General features: G+C 45.7%; 1 protein-coding gene across 2 annotated transcripts in view; it reads left to right on the top strand.

Moving 5' to 3' along the window:
- LOC124042003 (homer protein homolog 3-like) overlaps positions 1-15,790 on the top strand; it is a 34,114-nt gene that overhangs the window by 1,884 nt on the left and 16,440 nt on the right. The window contains exons 3-6 of one of the 2 annotated variants that reach the window (XM_046360256.1): positions 7,094-7,250; positions 9,255-9,386; positions 9,480-9,587; positions 10,799-10,807. In XM_046360256.1, the coding sequence (XP_046216212.1) occupies positions 7,094-7,250; positions 9,255-9,386; positions 9,480-9,587; positions 10,799-10,807 (406 nt within the window). The remainder of the gene's footprint in view (positions 1-7,093; positions 7,251-9,254; positions 9,387-9,479; positions 9,588-10,798; positions 10,808-15,790) is intronic. The other variant, XM_046360257.1, reaches the window with a different exon arrangement.

Here is a 15,790-nt window from a genome sequence, read left to right as displayed (position 1 = left end):
GGGAATAATAATTTGTGTGTGGGGAGGTTATATCTGTCCTGTTACACACTTGTACAAGTGTGTAATGGAAATGTTTTTTTTCTGTTACATATTCCAACTCTCCCTGAGACACCCGCAAGGAGTGGGGTCACATCCAGTGTCACCATTGTCCAGGTCCCCTGGAGAAATTGTGGTTAATTTCTCAAGGGCACAGCAACAGGTTTTCACCTTTTCAGACGCAGGATTTGAACCAGCGACCTTTCAGTTACTGGCCCAACGTTCTAACCTCAAGACTATAATGGCCACCCTATTCTCGACAGTAGTCTCTTGTGTCCTATGGATTGTTAGTGTAATAATAGTGTGTGGATGTTTGAAGTACAGTTGAAGTCAGAAGTTTACATACCCCTAGCCAAATACATTTAAACCCAATTTTTCACAATTCCTGATATTTAATCCTTGTAAAAATTCCCTGTCGTAGGTCAGTTATGATCACCACTTTATTAAAACATTTTGAAATGTCAGAATAATTGTACTAAGAATGATTTATTTCAGCTTTTATTTCTTTCATCACATTCCCAGTGGGTCAGAAGTTTACATACACTCAATTAGTATTTGGTAGCATTGCCTTTAAATTGTTTAACTTGGATCAATTGTTTTGGGTAGCCTTCCATAAGCTTCCCACAATAAGTTGGATGGATTTTGGCCCATTCCTCCTGACAGGGCTGGTGTAACTGAGTCAGGTTTGTAGGCCTCCTTCCTCGCACATACTTTTTCAGTTCTGCCCACACATGTTCTATAGGATTGAGGTCAGGGCTTTGTGATGGCCACTCCAATACCTTGACTTTGTTGTCCTTAAGCCATTTTGCCACAACTTTGGAACTATGTTTGGGGTCATTGTCCATTTGGAAGACCCATTTGCGACCAAGCTTTAACTTCCTGACTGATGCCGTGACCTGTTGCTTCAATATATCCACATAATTTTCCACCCTCATGATGCCATCTATTTTGTGAAGTGCACCAGTCCCTCCTGCAGCAAAGCCACCACCATGCTTCACGGTTGGGTTGGTGTTCTTCGGCTTGCAAGCCTCCCCCTTTTTCCTCCAAACATAACAATGGTCATTATGGCCAAACAGTTACATTTTTGCTTCATTAGACCAGAGGACATTTCTCCAAAAAGTACGATCTTTGTCCCCATGTGCAGTTGCAAACTGTCGTCTGGCTTTTTTATGCCGGTTTTGGAGCAGTGGCTTCTTCCTTGCTGAGCGGCCATTCAGGTTATGTCGATATAGGACTTGTTTTACTGTGGATATTGACACTTTTGTACCTGTTTCCTCCAGCATCTTCACAAGGTCCTTTGCTGTTGTTCTGGGATTGATCTGCACTTTTCGCACCAAAGTATGTTCATCTCTAGGAGACAGAACGCTTCTCCTTCCTGAGCGGTATGACGGCTGCGTGATCCCATGATGTTTATACTTGCGTACTATTGCTTGTACAGATGAAGGTAGTACCTTCAGGCATTTGGAAATTGCTCCTAAGGATGAGCCAGACTTGTGGAGGTCTACAATTTTTTTTCTGAGGTCTTGGCTGATTTCTTTTGGTTTTTCCATGATGTCAAGCAAAGAGGCACTGAGTTTGAAGGTAGGCCTTGAAATACATCCACAGGTACACCTCCAATTGACTCAAATGATGTCAATTAGCCTATCAGAAGCTTCTAAAGCCATGACATAATTTTCTGGAATTTTCCAAGCTGTTTAAAGGCACAGTTAACTTTGTGTATGTAAACTTCTGACCCACTGGAATTGTGATACAGTAAATTATAAGTGAAATAATCTGTCTGTAAACAATTGTCGGAAAAATTACTTGTGTCATCCACAAAGTAGATGTCCTGACCGACTTGCCAAAACTATAGTTTGTTAACAAGAAATTTGTGGAGTGGTTGAAAAAATAGTTTTAATGACTCCAACCTAAGTGTAATTAAACTTCCGACTGTATGTAGTAATGCTCTGGAACTACATACGTATCAATGTTTTGGAGTGATGTTGATTTGCATCTAATAACATTATCACACTAGCTATATTGTTTATTGATCTTATATTGATATTAAGTGGCTTCAAACTTTATTTTCAAAGTAAATCAGTTAGTTTTTGTGCTGTTTATCTGTTTATCCCACATGATGGTAGTGGTACTGCAGAGACCACCACTACTTTATTTGAGCAGTACATTTCTGAAATAACTCTGAGGCCCTGAGCTATTATTGCTGTACTAAATCAAGGAGAGAAGTTCTCCCAGCGCTGTGTGCCCCAGAATCTCCTCTAGAAGAGCATCCATGTCAAGTATTCTGTTTACAGCGTGTAGAACAATAAACTGTAATAACCTGTTAGAAATGGATAGTGTGAGTGATAACACTTCTACAATAGGGGTGCATTAATTAACATGAATTAAAGCAGTTGTAACCCGTAATAGTTTCGTAACATTTATCGATAAAGCAGTGTTGTGGAATTTCCATTGCCAGAATATGTAGTAATTGAATTATCTGAAATGGGATCTTCTCGCTATGTCCTATCATGGTGGAGTTCTGCTCACCTATTTAACCGCTGGAGCATTTACAGTATAATTAAACCAATCAATATTTTCAAACTGTGTGCAGGGTTAAAATTAGAGAGGCTGGGCAACCCATAACAAGGCCCTCTTATAATAATTGAAATATCAATGTGAGCCCCCCCCGCAAAATGGTCAAATATTTTCAACACCCCAAGAGTGGATGTATAATTCGAACCCTGATCGTGTGTGTGTGTAGTATATGGGCACACATCACCACATCCTACTAAGCCATGTCCATCTGTTTAACATGATCCGTTATCCAGTTCGCTTCCACAGAAAGATAATGATCTAAAACATGACACATTTCCTCAGGTCTCTCTTGGCCTTTCTCTTTGAGGCCATAAATGCCACTGTGTTTTGTTCCTATGAGAGGACATTCTGCGCTTTTCAATGATGTCACATGTGGTGGTGTGACCTGGATAACTTTTTCTAAATGGCTGCCAACATAATTAGCACATTTTACGGTAGGAGGTAAGTGTATAGTTGTGTATTCATAATTTGTGTGAGTTTGATATTCAAATTGCTTCTAGTAAGGTACCAAACGCTCCACGATGAAAATAGCTTTACCGTAGAGAGAGGCATTTTAGTTTAACCCAACAATGTCAGTCAATTGCATCATATGTAAGCTAATGATTTGGGAAGCATTGGTGCCAAGTACTAACATGGTAGTTTTTACACTTTCATGTCTCAACGTGAGTCTGCCAAACTCTGTAGCCTATCTTGCTGACTCTGTTCCACAGTACTGCTCCTGTCCCCTGTCTGGCCAACCCTCTGTTCCACAGTACTGCTCCTGTCCCCTGTCTGGCCAACCCTCTGTTCCACAGTACTGCTCCTGTCCCCTGTCTGGCCAACCCTCTGTTCCACAGTACTGCTCCCGTCCCCTGTCTGGCCAACCCTCTGTTCCACAGTACTGCTCCCGTCCCCTGTCTGGCCAACCCTCTGTTCCACAGTACTGCTCCCGTCCCCTGTCTGGCCAACCCTCTGTTCCACAGTACTGCTCCCGTCCCCTGTCTGGCCAACCCTCTGTTCCACAGTAATGCTCCCGTCCCCTGTCTGGCCAACCCTCTGTTCCACAGTACTGCTCCCGTTCCCTGTCTGGCCAACCCTCTGTTCCACAGTACTGCTCCTGTCCCCTGTCTGGCCAACCCTCTGTTCCACAGTACTGCTCCTGTCCCCTGTCTGGCCAACCCTCTGTTCCACAGTACTGCTCCTGTCCCCTGTCTGGCCAACCCTCTGTTCCACAGTAATGCTCCCGTCCCCTGTCTGGCCAACCCTCTGTTCCACAGTACTGCTCCCGTCCCCTGTCTGGCCAACCCTCTGTTCCACAGTACTGCTCCCGTCCCCTGTCTGGCCAACCCTCTGTTCCACAGTACTGCTCCTGTCCCCTGTCTGGCCAACCCTCTGTTCCACAGTAATGCTCCCGTCCCCTGTCTGGCCAACCCTCTGTTCCACAGTACCTCCCGTCCCCTCCCAACCCTCTGTCCCCTGTCTGGCCAACCCTCTGTTCCACAGTACTGCTCCTGTCCCCTGTCTGGCCAACCCTCTGTTCCACAGTACTGCTCCTGTCCCCTGTCTGGCCAACCCTCTGTTCCACAGTAATGCTCCCGTCCCCTGTCTGGCCAACCCTCTGTTCCACAGTACTGCTCCTGTCCCCTGTCTGGCCAACCCTCTGTTCCACAGTACCTCTCCTGTCCCCTGTCTGGCCAACCCTCTGTTCCACAGTACTGCTCCTGTCCCCTGTCTGGCCAACCCTCTGTTCCACAGTAATACTCCTGTCCCCTGTCTGGCCAACCCTCTGTTCCACAGTAATGCTCCCGTCCCCTGTCTGGCCAACCCTCTGTTCCACAGTACTGCTCCCGTCCCCTGTCTGGCCAACCCTCTGTTCCACAGTACTGCTCCTGTCCCCTGTCTGGCCAACCCTCTGTTCCACAGTAATGCTCCCGTCCCCTGTCTGGCCAACCCTCTGTTCCACAGTAATGCTCCCGTCCCCTGTCTGGCCAACCCTCTGTTCCACAGTACTGCTCCTGTCCCCTGTCTGGCCAACCCTCTGTTCCACAGTACTGCTCCTGTCCCCTGTCTGGCCAACCCTCTGTTCCACAGTACTGCTCCTGTCCCCTGTCTGGCCAACCCTCTGTTCTACAGTAATGCTCCTGTCCCCTGTCTGGCCAACCCTCTGTTCCACAGTAATGCTCCCGTCCCCTGTCTGGCCAACCCTCTGTTCCACAGTAATGCTCCCGTCCCCTGTCTGGCCAACCCTCTGTTCCACAGTACTGCTCCCGTCCCCTGTCTGGCCAACCATCTGTTCCACAGTACTGCTCCTGTCCCCTGTCTGGCCAACCCTCTGTTCCACAGTACTGCTCCTGTCCCCTGTCTGGCCAACCCTCTGTTCCACAGTACTGCTCCTGTCCCCTGTCTGGCCAACCCTCTGTTCTACAGTAATGCTCCTGTCCCCTGTCTGGCCAACCCTCTGTTCCACAGTAATGCTCCCGTCCCCTGTCTGGCCAACCCTCTGTTCCACAGTAATGCTCCCGTCCCCTGTCTGGCCAACCCTCTGTTCCACAGTACTGCTCCCGTCCCCTGTCTGGCCAACCCTCTGTTCCACAGTACTGCTCCCGTCCACTGTCTGGCCAACCCTCTGTTCCACAGTAATGCTCCCGTCCCCTGTCTGGCCAACCTTCTGATCAGTGTCTGTCTGAGCCTGGGGGTTACTGCTTGCCATATAGAAGCTGGTTATTAAGCATGAGATCAGCTGACAAAAGGGGGATTACCATGTGATGAGACAGAGAATTCTGCTGTCTCCTTCCTCAAGCCCATCGTGTGTTTGAGAGAGAGAGTGTGCCTGTGAGTCTTTGATGGTGATAGTTGTTATTTGCAGTAGGGTTAAAGTGACAAAGTCTTGACATGGAACGTAAAAACACAGACTAGCTGGCAACCAATAGTTGTCATTGTAAACAAATTCTTGCAGTTAAAATGGTACACCAAAACTCCTGAGATTTAGAGATCCTGGCATATAGAATCAGAACAAGGATTAAATCCAATTCATTTAAATCCATCCTTCGAAGATATTGTATGATCGTGTGTCTGCTTACCTCTATCACTGGATTTGTGTGTCACTGAAGAGGTCAGAGTTGAGTTTCGTTTGGATACAGGTTAATGTGCATTTTGACCTGGTATTTGCCATGTCATAAATCATCCATCAATTTTCTACTTGATTTTTGTGATAGATTTATTTGACTTAATAGCTTTCCTCAGCCAATGAAATGGATAGGATCGTCACTACCATATGTTGTTATAATCATCCACTACTGCTAATCCATACGTTGTAAACAGTCAGACACCTAAGACCATGTCATGTTGCTATGACATTTAGTGGGTTTCTTTGTACCAACAACCCTCTAACTGCAGTGGATTTTCTGTCCTGCATAGCTTCTACAGATTTGAATTGAATATGATGAGGGTGAAAAGGGCAACAATCAATCTGTAGCATCAAGGTATAATCCTTTTGACTTTACTGTGTACGTAATCCAATGGTTAGACTTAGGTAGGTTATGATCTATTGTCTGCTCTGCTCCGTACAGTCACTGGACTTTAACTGTCCCTCTGTGTGAGGTCTTTCCACTGTTGTCATTAGGATTTGGTTGGGTTGAAATTTTCCATGCTACAGTTGCCAAACCATACTAGAACACCAGTGACATTGTTGCTTTGAAATATATACCTCGTATCTAGGATACTTAGCATGGTCACACTGGCAGAAGAAGGGATGGGGAGGGGACTTGGGCAAAGGTTCAGAGCTTTTTAGTCAACAGTCTTATGCTAACCACAACCACGGGCAAATTAGGGTTGGATTGAGAGAGCTGCCAAAGGTGACACCAACATCTGTAGCATTATGGCAGCCAGTCAAGTATGGGAGCTGTGTCCCATTATGGGAGGATTAGGAGGTTGTTGTTCCTCCCCGAAAGCACAAAGAAATTGCAAATATTTCTTATTCATCAGAACATGAACAGTAAGTCTCGATTAGAATATAATGCTTTTGTCCGAAAGTAGGAATTGTCAATTTGTTTAGTGAACAGTGTTCAATATTTCTATTGCTACATGTCCAGTAAAAATGCGCGGATAGACTCTGTCCTGTACTACTTTATTATGCCTTGAGGTTCTATTCCCCTCACTAAACTTCCTTCCGAAGGAGAGGCCCGAGAATGTATTCAGAATTCATGGCCTCCCGTTAGGCCGCCGTTTCAGACCAGAGGCCCGCAATTCACGTCACAGTTTTGGAGGGAGTTCTGTCGTTTGATTGGTGCGTCCGTCAGTCTCTCAATGGAAGAAATGTGTCAGTCTTCCACTGTACTAATAATAAAATAATTATTCAGAAGAATCTTTATTCGTGAGTCAGAAACAAAGTTGTCTTTTCGTTAATCTTCACATACTCAAATTTGCAGGGCTTTGTAGGGAATAGGAACCTCTTGGCCACCATTTGTCTTCACATGCTTAGCTCCATGTCCACACCTTTCCCCAGGGAGCAGCCAATCTTCAGTGCCAGGGCCCATGTGTTCCAGATCGACCCAAACACCAAGAGGAACTGGATCCCCGCCAGCAAGCATGCCGTCACCGTCTCCTTCTTCTACGACGGCAACAGGAACGTGTACCGCATCATCAGCGTGGGTGGTACGAAGGTGAGCCATGCAGCTGTACTGTGGTCGTCACTAGGTACCACAGCCACCTCACCTATTTTTACAATTTCACTTCTTCAAATTGGATTTTAACGGCTCATAATAATGTCCGGAACGGGGCAAATGGAATCGCACCAAACACCTGGAAACCTTGTGTTTGACGTATTTGATACCATTCCACTGATTCCTCTCCAGTCATTACCACGAGCCCGTTCTCCCCAATTAAGTGTCACTAACCCAACCTTAACCCTAAACTTAACCACACAGCTAACCTTAAAAGACAATTTTGTCTTTGTGTCTGCGGCAACTAGTGGAAACCCTGTACTGTGTAGTGGGTTGACTGTGGAACATGAATGCCACGGTTGGATTACGTGAATGTATCTTGTTGAAAACTGGGATTTAAGGCAAAACATCCTTTTTTGAGGGATTTTCACAGAATTGAGTGGGTTGGCTAACAATATGGTCTCAAGTTCACAATTTTCTTCTTCTAGCCAATATAGCATAGTCCAGCTTGGATAGAGAGTAGCTAAATATGAGTCTGGAATATGTAACAGGTGAGCCTGGACCTGTTTAAGATTGTTTCTGTTCACTCTTACTTACCCCTGTAAAGTTATTTATCCTTCCAGACCTTAGTTGTTTACGATGCTAGACATTAAAGCAGTGGTTCTACACGTTTTATTCATTTAAAACCAATTAAGCCAATGTTAAGTCAAGAAGAACTGGAATGTGAACAGAAAATCAATGTCACCTAACAGCGTTCACAAGATCAAGGCTCGTCTTCCTCACAAGCTTTGGATTTGGATCAACTCCCCTGGAATCTCTCTGATCTCCCCTTAACACCTCTGTTCTGACCCACATTCCCCACTCCCTGCAGACCTCGTGATCAGCAGCCCAACTCCCCATGCCCCCCTGGAACTCCCCTGGAATCTATCTGATCTCCCCTTAACACCTCTGTTCTGACCCACATTCCCCAGCAGACCCATCAGCAGCCCAACTCCCCATGCCCCCTGGAACTCCCCTGGAATCTATCTGATCTCCCCTTAACACCTCTGTTCTGACCCACATTCCCCACTCCCTGCAGACCTCGTGATCAGCAGCCCAACTCCCCATGCCCCCTTGGAACTCCCCTGGAATCTATCTGATCTCCCCTTAACACCTCTGGTCTGACCCACTTTCCCCACTCCCTGCAGACCTTGTGATCAGCAGCCCAATTCCCCTTGTCTTGTGTCTGGCAACGTGGTAATCTTTTGTACCATGTCATGTGAAACATGTTGGCCCAGACTCTCGTAATCGTTTGTTAAAAAACCTCCTCTTCTTTAAGCTGCCCTTGCCCTCTGATTCTGGGTGTTTAAGTCAGTTATATTACAGTAATTCTGCAGCTGACGCAAAAGGTTATAAATAGGTCTGCTTAATGTTTTTTCTCATGTGACCTGAAACAAAATGAGGGGCTGTAGCCATGTCTACCGCTGCCTGATGCAATGCTTGTTAATCTGTTGAAAGAATAGGTCAGTCAAAGAAATAGTCATTTCTTGGTTACATCTGAAAAATAATGCAAACTATAGATTGCCAATGCACCCACGGTCCAATCTGAAATATGGGTATGTCACATTATCACGTTATTAGGCTCAAAAGACCTTTCCAAAGGAGTTAACTGTTTTTTTAGACTCCAGATTTGTTTAAACATCTGTTTGTACAACACATTTGCAACCATCCGTTGGGATATTCTGAAAATACAAGCAAATGCTCCCGTAATGAGCCCAAATGTTTTACTTATTTTCTGAGAAAACAAGTCCTTGCTTAGGCATAAACATGAATCATTATTTGTATAGCATGATAGCTATTGATTTTCATCAGCTGAGGTGAGTAACTGCTACTGCAGTAGGTCATGATTTTGTCTGGAAAAATGCTGAAATTGTCCCTGACGCAACTCGAACATATCTAGCTACGACCAGGTCTGCTCTGAGAACAGTCTTGGTTTCCACTATTGCGATTCTGCTCTATCCACAGGCCATCATCAACTGCACCATCACACCGAGCATGACGTTCACCAGGACCTCGCAGAAGTTCGGCCAGTGGGCGGACAGCAGGGCCAACACGGTCTACGGCCTGGGCTTCGCTACAGAGCAGCAGCTGCACCAGGTGAAGATCTCAATTCACTGCACATTAAGGGTCTGGTGTCCTAAAATAATGTAGTTAATTATGGACAAGCATTTATCTCTTGTCCCTCCTCAGTTTTCTGAGCGGTTTAAGGAGGTGAAAGAGGCTGCCCGTCTTGCACGTGAAAAGTCCCAGGATAAGATGGAGTTGGTCAACACTGCTCTCAGCATCGCTGCTCCACAGGTGAGCTCTGACATAAGCACAGTGCTTCAGTGCTAAAACTCCAGAGGTCTTTTAGAAACATTGGGGATATTGTTCAAAGTATAGTGCCCAGTTATTCCATGACTATTTCAACTGCTTTTAAGAGAAAAGCCTCTGAGGAATCTTTTTGAGACAACCATGTCTGCGGAACGTTTGAGAGTCTGTGGAACCCCTGCTATCTGCTATCTCCCAGGTCTTTCTGCAGGCTGGGAAAGAGATGGGAAGGAAGCCGTAAGAAGGATGAACTGGGTCATTTGTCTCTAAAAGTGAAAGGAAAACTAGGACGATGGTGAAATGATCCAATGCAGCCCAGTGCTCTGCCTGGCTGGCTGGCTGGCTGGCTGCCTGGCTGGCTGGCTGCCTGGCTGCCTGGCTGGCTGGCTGCCTGGCTGGCTGCTTGGCTGGCTGGCTGGCTGGCTGGCTGGCTGGCTGGCTGCCTGGCTGGCTACCTGGCTGGCTACCTGGCTGGCTACCTGGCTGCCTGGCTGGCTGCCTGGCTGGCTGTGTCTGCTCACTGCAGAAGCCCCTGAAATGTTGAACATGTAGTCTTGCTCGGGTCAATTGATCAATAGAGAACAATTATCCATCTGCCTGATCATGAGAAACTTGCCTAACCCTCCTCAAATTTGTGGCTGAGTCATTTTCAAGTGGTGTCTCTCATTCCTCATCCAGCACAGTTAGTGTTGTAATGGCGATATTGAAAAACCAAACCCCTGGAAAGTTGTGAACTAGTCATTTAGATGTATTTCTACTATTTAGCACTCTCTTAAACATTTTAATTTAATTGATCACTAGACTATTATGATTATGGCAGTCAGAGGTTAACAAAATGTTTTATATAAGGTGGGTGGTTCGAGCACTGAATGATGATTGCCCGACAGTTGTGGTATATCAGACCGTATACCATGGGTATGACAAAATGCTTATTTTTACTGCTCTAATTACATTGGTAACCAGTTTATAATAGCAATAAGGCACCTCTAGGGTTCGTGGAATATGGCCAATATACCACAGCTAAGGGCTGTGTCCAGGCACTCCTCGTTGAGTTGTGCTTAAGAACAGCTCTTAGCCTTGGTATATTGGCCATATACCACACCTCCTCGGGCCTTATTGCTTTCAATACAGTGTGTTAAATTTATATTGGTGTGTTCTTTACTCTCTTGCTATCGGATGACTTGGGGTTTCTCCTCCAGTTCTCACAGGTGGGTCTCATGTTTGTTTGATAGCCATTTACGTCTAAGAATGGCCAATTGTGGTACCATTACGCTATGACAAAGAATAGTCCAGCACATCAAACAAATCCAGGGTCTTTGTCTTCGTGAGGTTGAGTTTCTCAGAGTATGATGAACATTGCAGTAGAATGGACGATCCTCAAGACTTGGCATGCTGCTAAAATTGATGTCCTTGAAATACCTTCTGGTGACATCAGGCTCTCTGACACTCCTGTTGTGACAGAGGGCTACAGTGCCTGGGAAGGTGTCCATCTAACCTTTCAGTTACTAGTTCAACACTCTAACCACTAGGCTACCCTATATAGGATTCAGACCCCTTCACTTTTTCCACATTGTGTTGTTACAGCATTATATTTTTTTAAATCCCTCATCAATCTATGTGCAATAACCCATAATGACAAAGCAAAAAAAGGTTTTTAGAAATGGCTAATTAAACAAAAAAAACGATCACATTTACATAAGTATTCAGACTCTTTACCCAGTGCTTTATTGAAGCACCTTTGGCAGCAATTACAGCCTCAAGTCTTCTTTGGTATGATGCTACAAGCTTAGCATAGCTGTATTTGGAGAGTTTCTCCCATTCTTCTTTGCAGATCCTCTCAAGCTCTGTCAGGTTGAATGGAGGGCGTCGCTGCACAGCTATTTTCAAGTCTCTCCAGAGATGTTCAATCGGCTTCAAGTCTGGTCTCTAGCTGGGCTACTCAAGGACATTCAGAGACTTGTTCTGAAGCCACTCCTGCATCGTTTTGGCTGTGTGCTTAAGGTCGTTGTCCTGTTGGAAGGTGAACCTTCGCCCCAGTCTGAGGCCCAGAGAGCTCTGGAGCAGGTTTTCATCAAGGATCTCTCTGTACATTGCTCTGTTCATCTTTCCCTCCATCCTGACAAGTTTCCCAGTTCCTGGGAAACTTGTCAGCATGATGCTTTCAACACCATTTTAAAAAATTTAACCTTAATTTAACTAGGCAAGTCAGTTATGAACAAATTATTTTTTACAATGACGGCCAGCAGGTAGCCTAGCGGTTAGAGAGTTGGGCTAGTAACCGAAAGGTTGCTAGATCGAATCCCCGAGCTGACAAGGTAAACATGTCGTTCTGCCCCTGAATAAGGCAGTTAACCCACTGCCCCAAGGCTAGTTAAATAAAATAAATAAATAATAAATACCCCGGCCAAACCCGGACGACGCTGGGCCAATTGTGCGCTGCCCTATGGTACTCCCAAGCACAGCCGGATGTGATACAGACTGGATTCGAACCAGGGACTGTAGTGATGCCTTTTGCATTGAGATGTAGTGCCTAAGACCACTGCTCCACTCGGGACCATGCTTCACCGTAGGGATAGTGGCAGGTTTCTTCCATATGTGATGCTTGGGATTCAGACCAGCTATAAGGAAGAGTCTTGGTAGTTTCAAACTTCTTCCATTTAAGAATTTGGTTAGCGTGCACTGCGCCCGGCCCGCCACAGGAGTCGCTAGTGCGCGATGAAACAAGGATTTCCCAACCGGCCAAACCCCCTAACCCGGACAACGCTAGGCCAATTGTGCATCGCCCCACGGACCTCCCGTTCGCGGCCGGTTACGACAGAGCTTGGGCGTGAACCCAGAGTCTCTGGTGGCGCAGCTGGCGCTGCAGTACAGCACCCTTAACCACTGCGCCACCTGGGAGAAGAATTTGTTTATTAACCTTTTTTTAACCTTCAATGCTGCAGACAGTTTTTGGTACCCATCCCCAGATCTGTGCCTCGACACAATCTTGTGTTGGAGCTCTACGGTCAATTCCTTCAACCTCATGGCTTGGTTCTTGCTCTGACATGCACTGTCAACTGCGGGACTTTATATAGACAGGTTTGTGCCTTTCCAAATCATGCCCAATCAATTGAATGTACCAAAGGTGGACTAGAAACATCTTAAGGATGATCAATGGCAACAGGATGCACCTGAGCTCAATTTGGAATCTCATAGTATTTTAGAATAAGGCTGTGACGTAACAAAATGTGCAAAAAGTGAAGGTCTGAATACTTTCCGAATGCACTGCATGCAGCCTCAGCTGGTCTTCTTCCTTTTCCTTTTACCTGTTACCAGGTAAGTGACCTGGATCAGCCAATCCAGGTACCTAAAGAATTAACAAAAACCAGAAGACACTGCACCCCTGGGCTTATTTGGTATTGGTTTAAAGGGGAAATCTGCAGTTGCTTCATACATTTTTGATTTTTGGACTTATAAATGAGTGATATGTATGTACCCATTGATTCTTGAAGAATATACAGTGCCTTGCAAACGTATTCATCCCCTTAGCGTTTTTCCTATTTTGTTGCATTACAACCTGTCATTTAAATGTATTTTTATTGTGATTTCATGTAATGGACATAACACAAAAAAGTCCAAACTGGTGGAGTGAAATGAAAAAAATACCTTGTTTCATGAAATATATATATATATTTTTTTAAATGGAGAAGTGGTGCGTGCATATGTATTCACCCCCTTTGCTATGAAGCCCCTAAATAAGATCTGGCACAACCAATTACCTTCAGAAGTCACATAATTAGTTAAATAAAGTCTGCCTGTGTGCAATCTAAGTGTCACATGATCTCAGTATATACACCACTCAAAAAACACTAAAATAACACATCCTAGATCTGAATGAATGAAATATTATTTTGAAATACTTTTTTCTTTACATAGTTGAATGTGCTGACAACAAAATCACACAAACATTATCAATGGAAATCAAATGTATCAACCCATGGAGGTCTGGATTTGGAGTCACACTCAAAATGAAAGTGGAAAACCACACTACAGACTGATCCAACTTTGATGTAATGTCCTTAAAACAAGTCCAAATGAGGCTCAATGGTGTGTGTGGCCTCCACGTGCCTGTATGACCTCCCTACAACGCCTGGGCATGCTCCTGATGAGATGGCGGATGGTCTCCTGAGGGATCTCCTCCCAGACCTGGAGTAAAGCATCCGCCAACTCCTTATCCTAGGATAGGATAAGTAATCCCTCTCACCCCCCCCCCCCCTTTAAGATTTAGATGCACTATTGTAAAGTGACTGTTCCACTCGATGTCATAAGGTGAATGCACCAATTTGTAAGTCGCTCTGGATAAGAGCGTCTGCTAAATGACTTAAATGTAAATGTGGTGCAACATGGCGTTGCTGGATGGAGCGAGACATGATGTCCCAGATGTGCTCAATTGGATTCAGGTCTGGGGAACGGGCGGGCCAGTCCATAGCATCAATGCCTTCCTCTTGCAGGAACTGCTGACACACTCCAGCCAATTTGTAAGTCGCTCTGGATAAGAGCGTCTGCTAAATGACTTAAATGTAATGTAATGTCTAGCATTGTCTTGCATTAGGAGGAACCCAGGGCCAACCGAACCAGCATATGATCTCACAAGGGGTCTGAGGATCTCATCTCGGTACCTAATGGCAGTCAGGCTACCTCTGGTGAGCACATGGAGGGCTGTGTGGCCCCCCAAAGAAATGCCACCCCACACCATGACTGACCCACCGTCAAACCGGTCATGCGGGAGGATGTTGCAGGCAGCAGAACGTTCTCCACGGCGTCATGTGCTCAGTGTGAACCTGCTTTCATCTGTGAAGAGCACATGGCACGAGTGGCGAATTTGCCAATCTTGGTGTTCTCTGGCAAATGCCAAAAGTCCTGCACGGTGTTGGGCTGTAAGCACAACCCCCACCAGTGGACGTCGGGCCTTCATACCACCCTCATGGAGTCTGTTTCTGACCGTTTGAGCAGACACATGCACATTTGTGGCCTACTGGAGGTCATTTTGCAGGGCTCTGGCAGTGCTCCTCCTGCTCCTCCTTGCACAAAGGCAGAGGTAGCGGTCCTGCTGCTGAGTTGTTGCCCTCCTACGGCCTCCTCCACGTCTCCTGATGTACTGGCCTGTCTCCTGGTAGCGCCTCCATGCTCTGGACACTACACTGACAGACACAGTAAATCTTCTTGCCACAGCTCTCATTGATGTGCCATCCTGGATAAGCTGCACTACCTGAGCCACTTGTGTGTGTTGTAGACTCCGGCTCATGCTAGTACTAGAGTGAAAGCACAGCCAGCATTCAAAAGTGACCAAAACATCAGCCAGGAAGCATAGGAACTGAGAAGTGGCCTGTGGTCACCACCTGCAGAACCACTCCTTTATTGGGGGTGTCTTGCTTTTTGGCCATCAAGGAAAACGCTATGTCTGGCGCAAATCCAACACCTCTCATCACCCCAAGAACATCATCCCCACAGTGAAGCGTGATGGTGGCAGTGGTCCTTCTGTAGCTCAGTTGGTAGAGCATGGCGCTTGTAACGCCAGGGTAGTGGGTTCGATCCCCGGGACCACCCATACGTAGAATGTATGCACACATGACTGTAAGTCGCTTTGGATAAAAGCGTCTGCTAAATGGCATATATTATTATTATTATTATATACATTATCATGCTGTGGGGATGTTTTTCATTGGCAGGGACTGGGAAACTGGTCAGAATTGAAGGAATGATGGATGACGCTAAATACAGGGAAATTATTGACGGAAACCTGTTTCAGTCTTCCAGAGATTTGAGACTGGGACGGAGGTTCACCTTCCAGCACATAAGCAAACTGCAAAATCAACACCCGGGTGGTTTAAGTGGAAACATTTAAATGTCTTGGAATGGCCTAGTCAAAGCCCAGACCTTAATCCAATTGAGAATCTGTGGTATGACTTAAAGATTGAAGTACATCAGTGGAACCCATCCAACTTTAAGGAGCTAGAGCAGTTTTGCCTTGAAGAATTGGCAAATATCCCAGTGGCTAGATGTGCCAAGCTTGTAGAGACATACCCCAAGAGACTTGCAGCTGTAATTGATGCAAAAGGTGGCTCTACAAAGTATTGACTTTGGGGGTGGGGGGGGGTGAATGTTATGCACCCTCAAGTTTTCTGTTTTTTTGTCTTATTTCTTGTTTGTTT

Source organism: Oncorhynchus gorbuscha, linkage group LG08, assembly GCF_021184085.1.
Source record: "Oncorhynchus gorbuscha isolate QuinsamMale2020 ecotype Even-year linkage group LG08, OgorEven_v1.0, whole genome shotgun sequence".
NCBI classification, from domain to species: Eukaryota; Metazoa; Chordata; class Actinopteri; order Salmoniformes; family Salmonidae; genus Oncorhynchus; species Oncorhynchus gorbuscha.
Note: the sequence above shows the minus strand (reverse complement) of the source record. Positions and strands in the feature narration are given on the sequence as shown.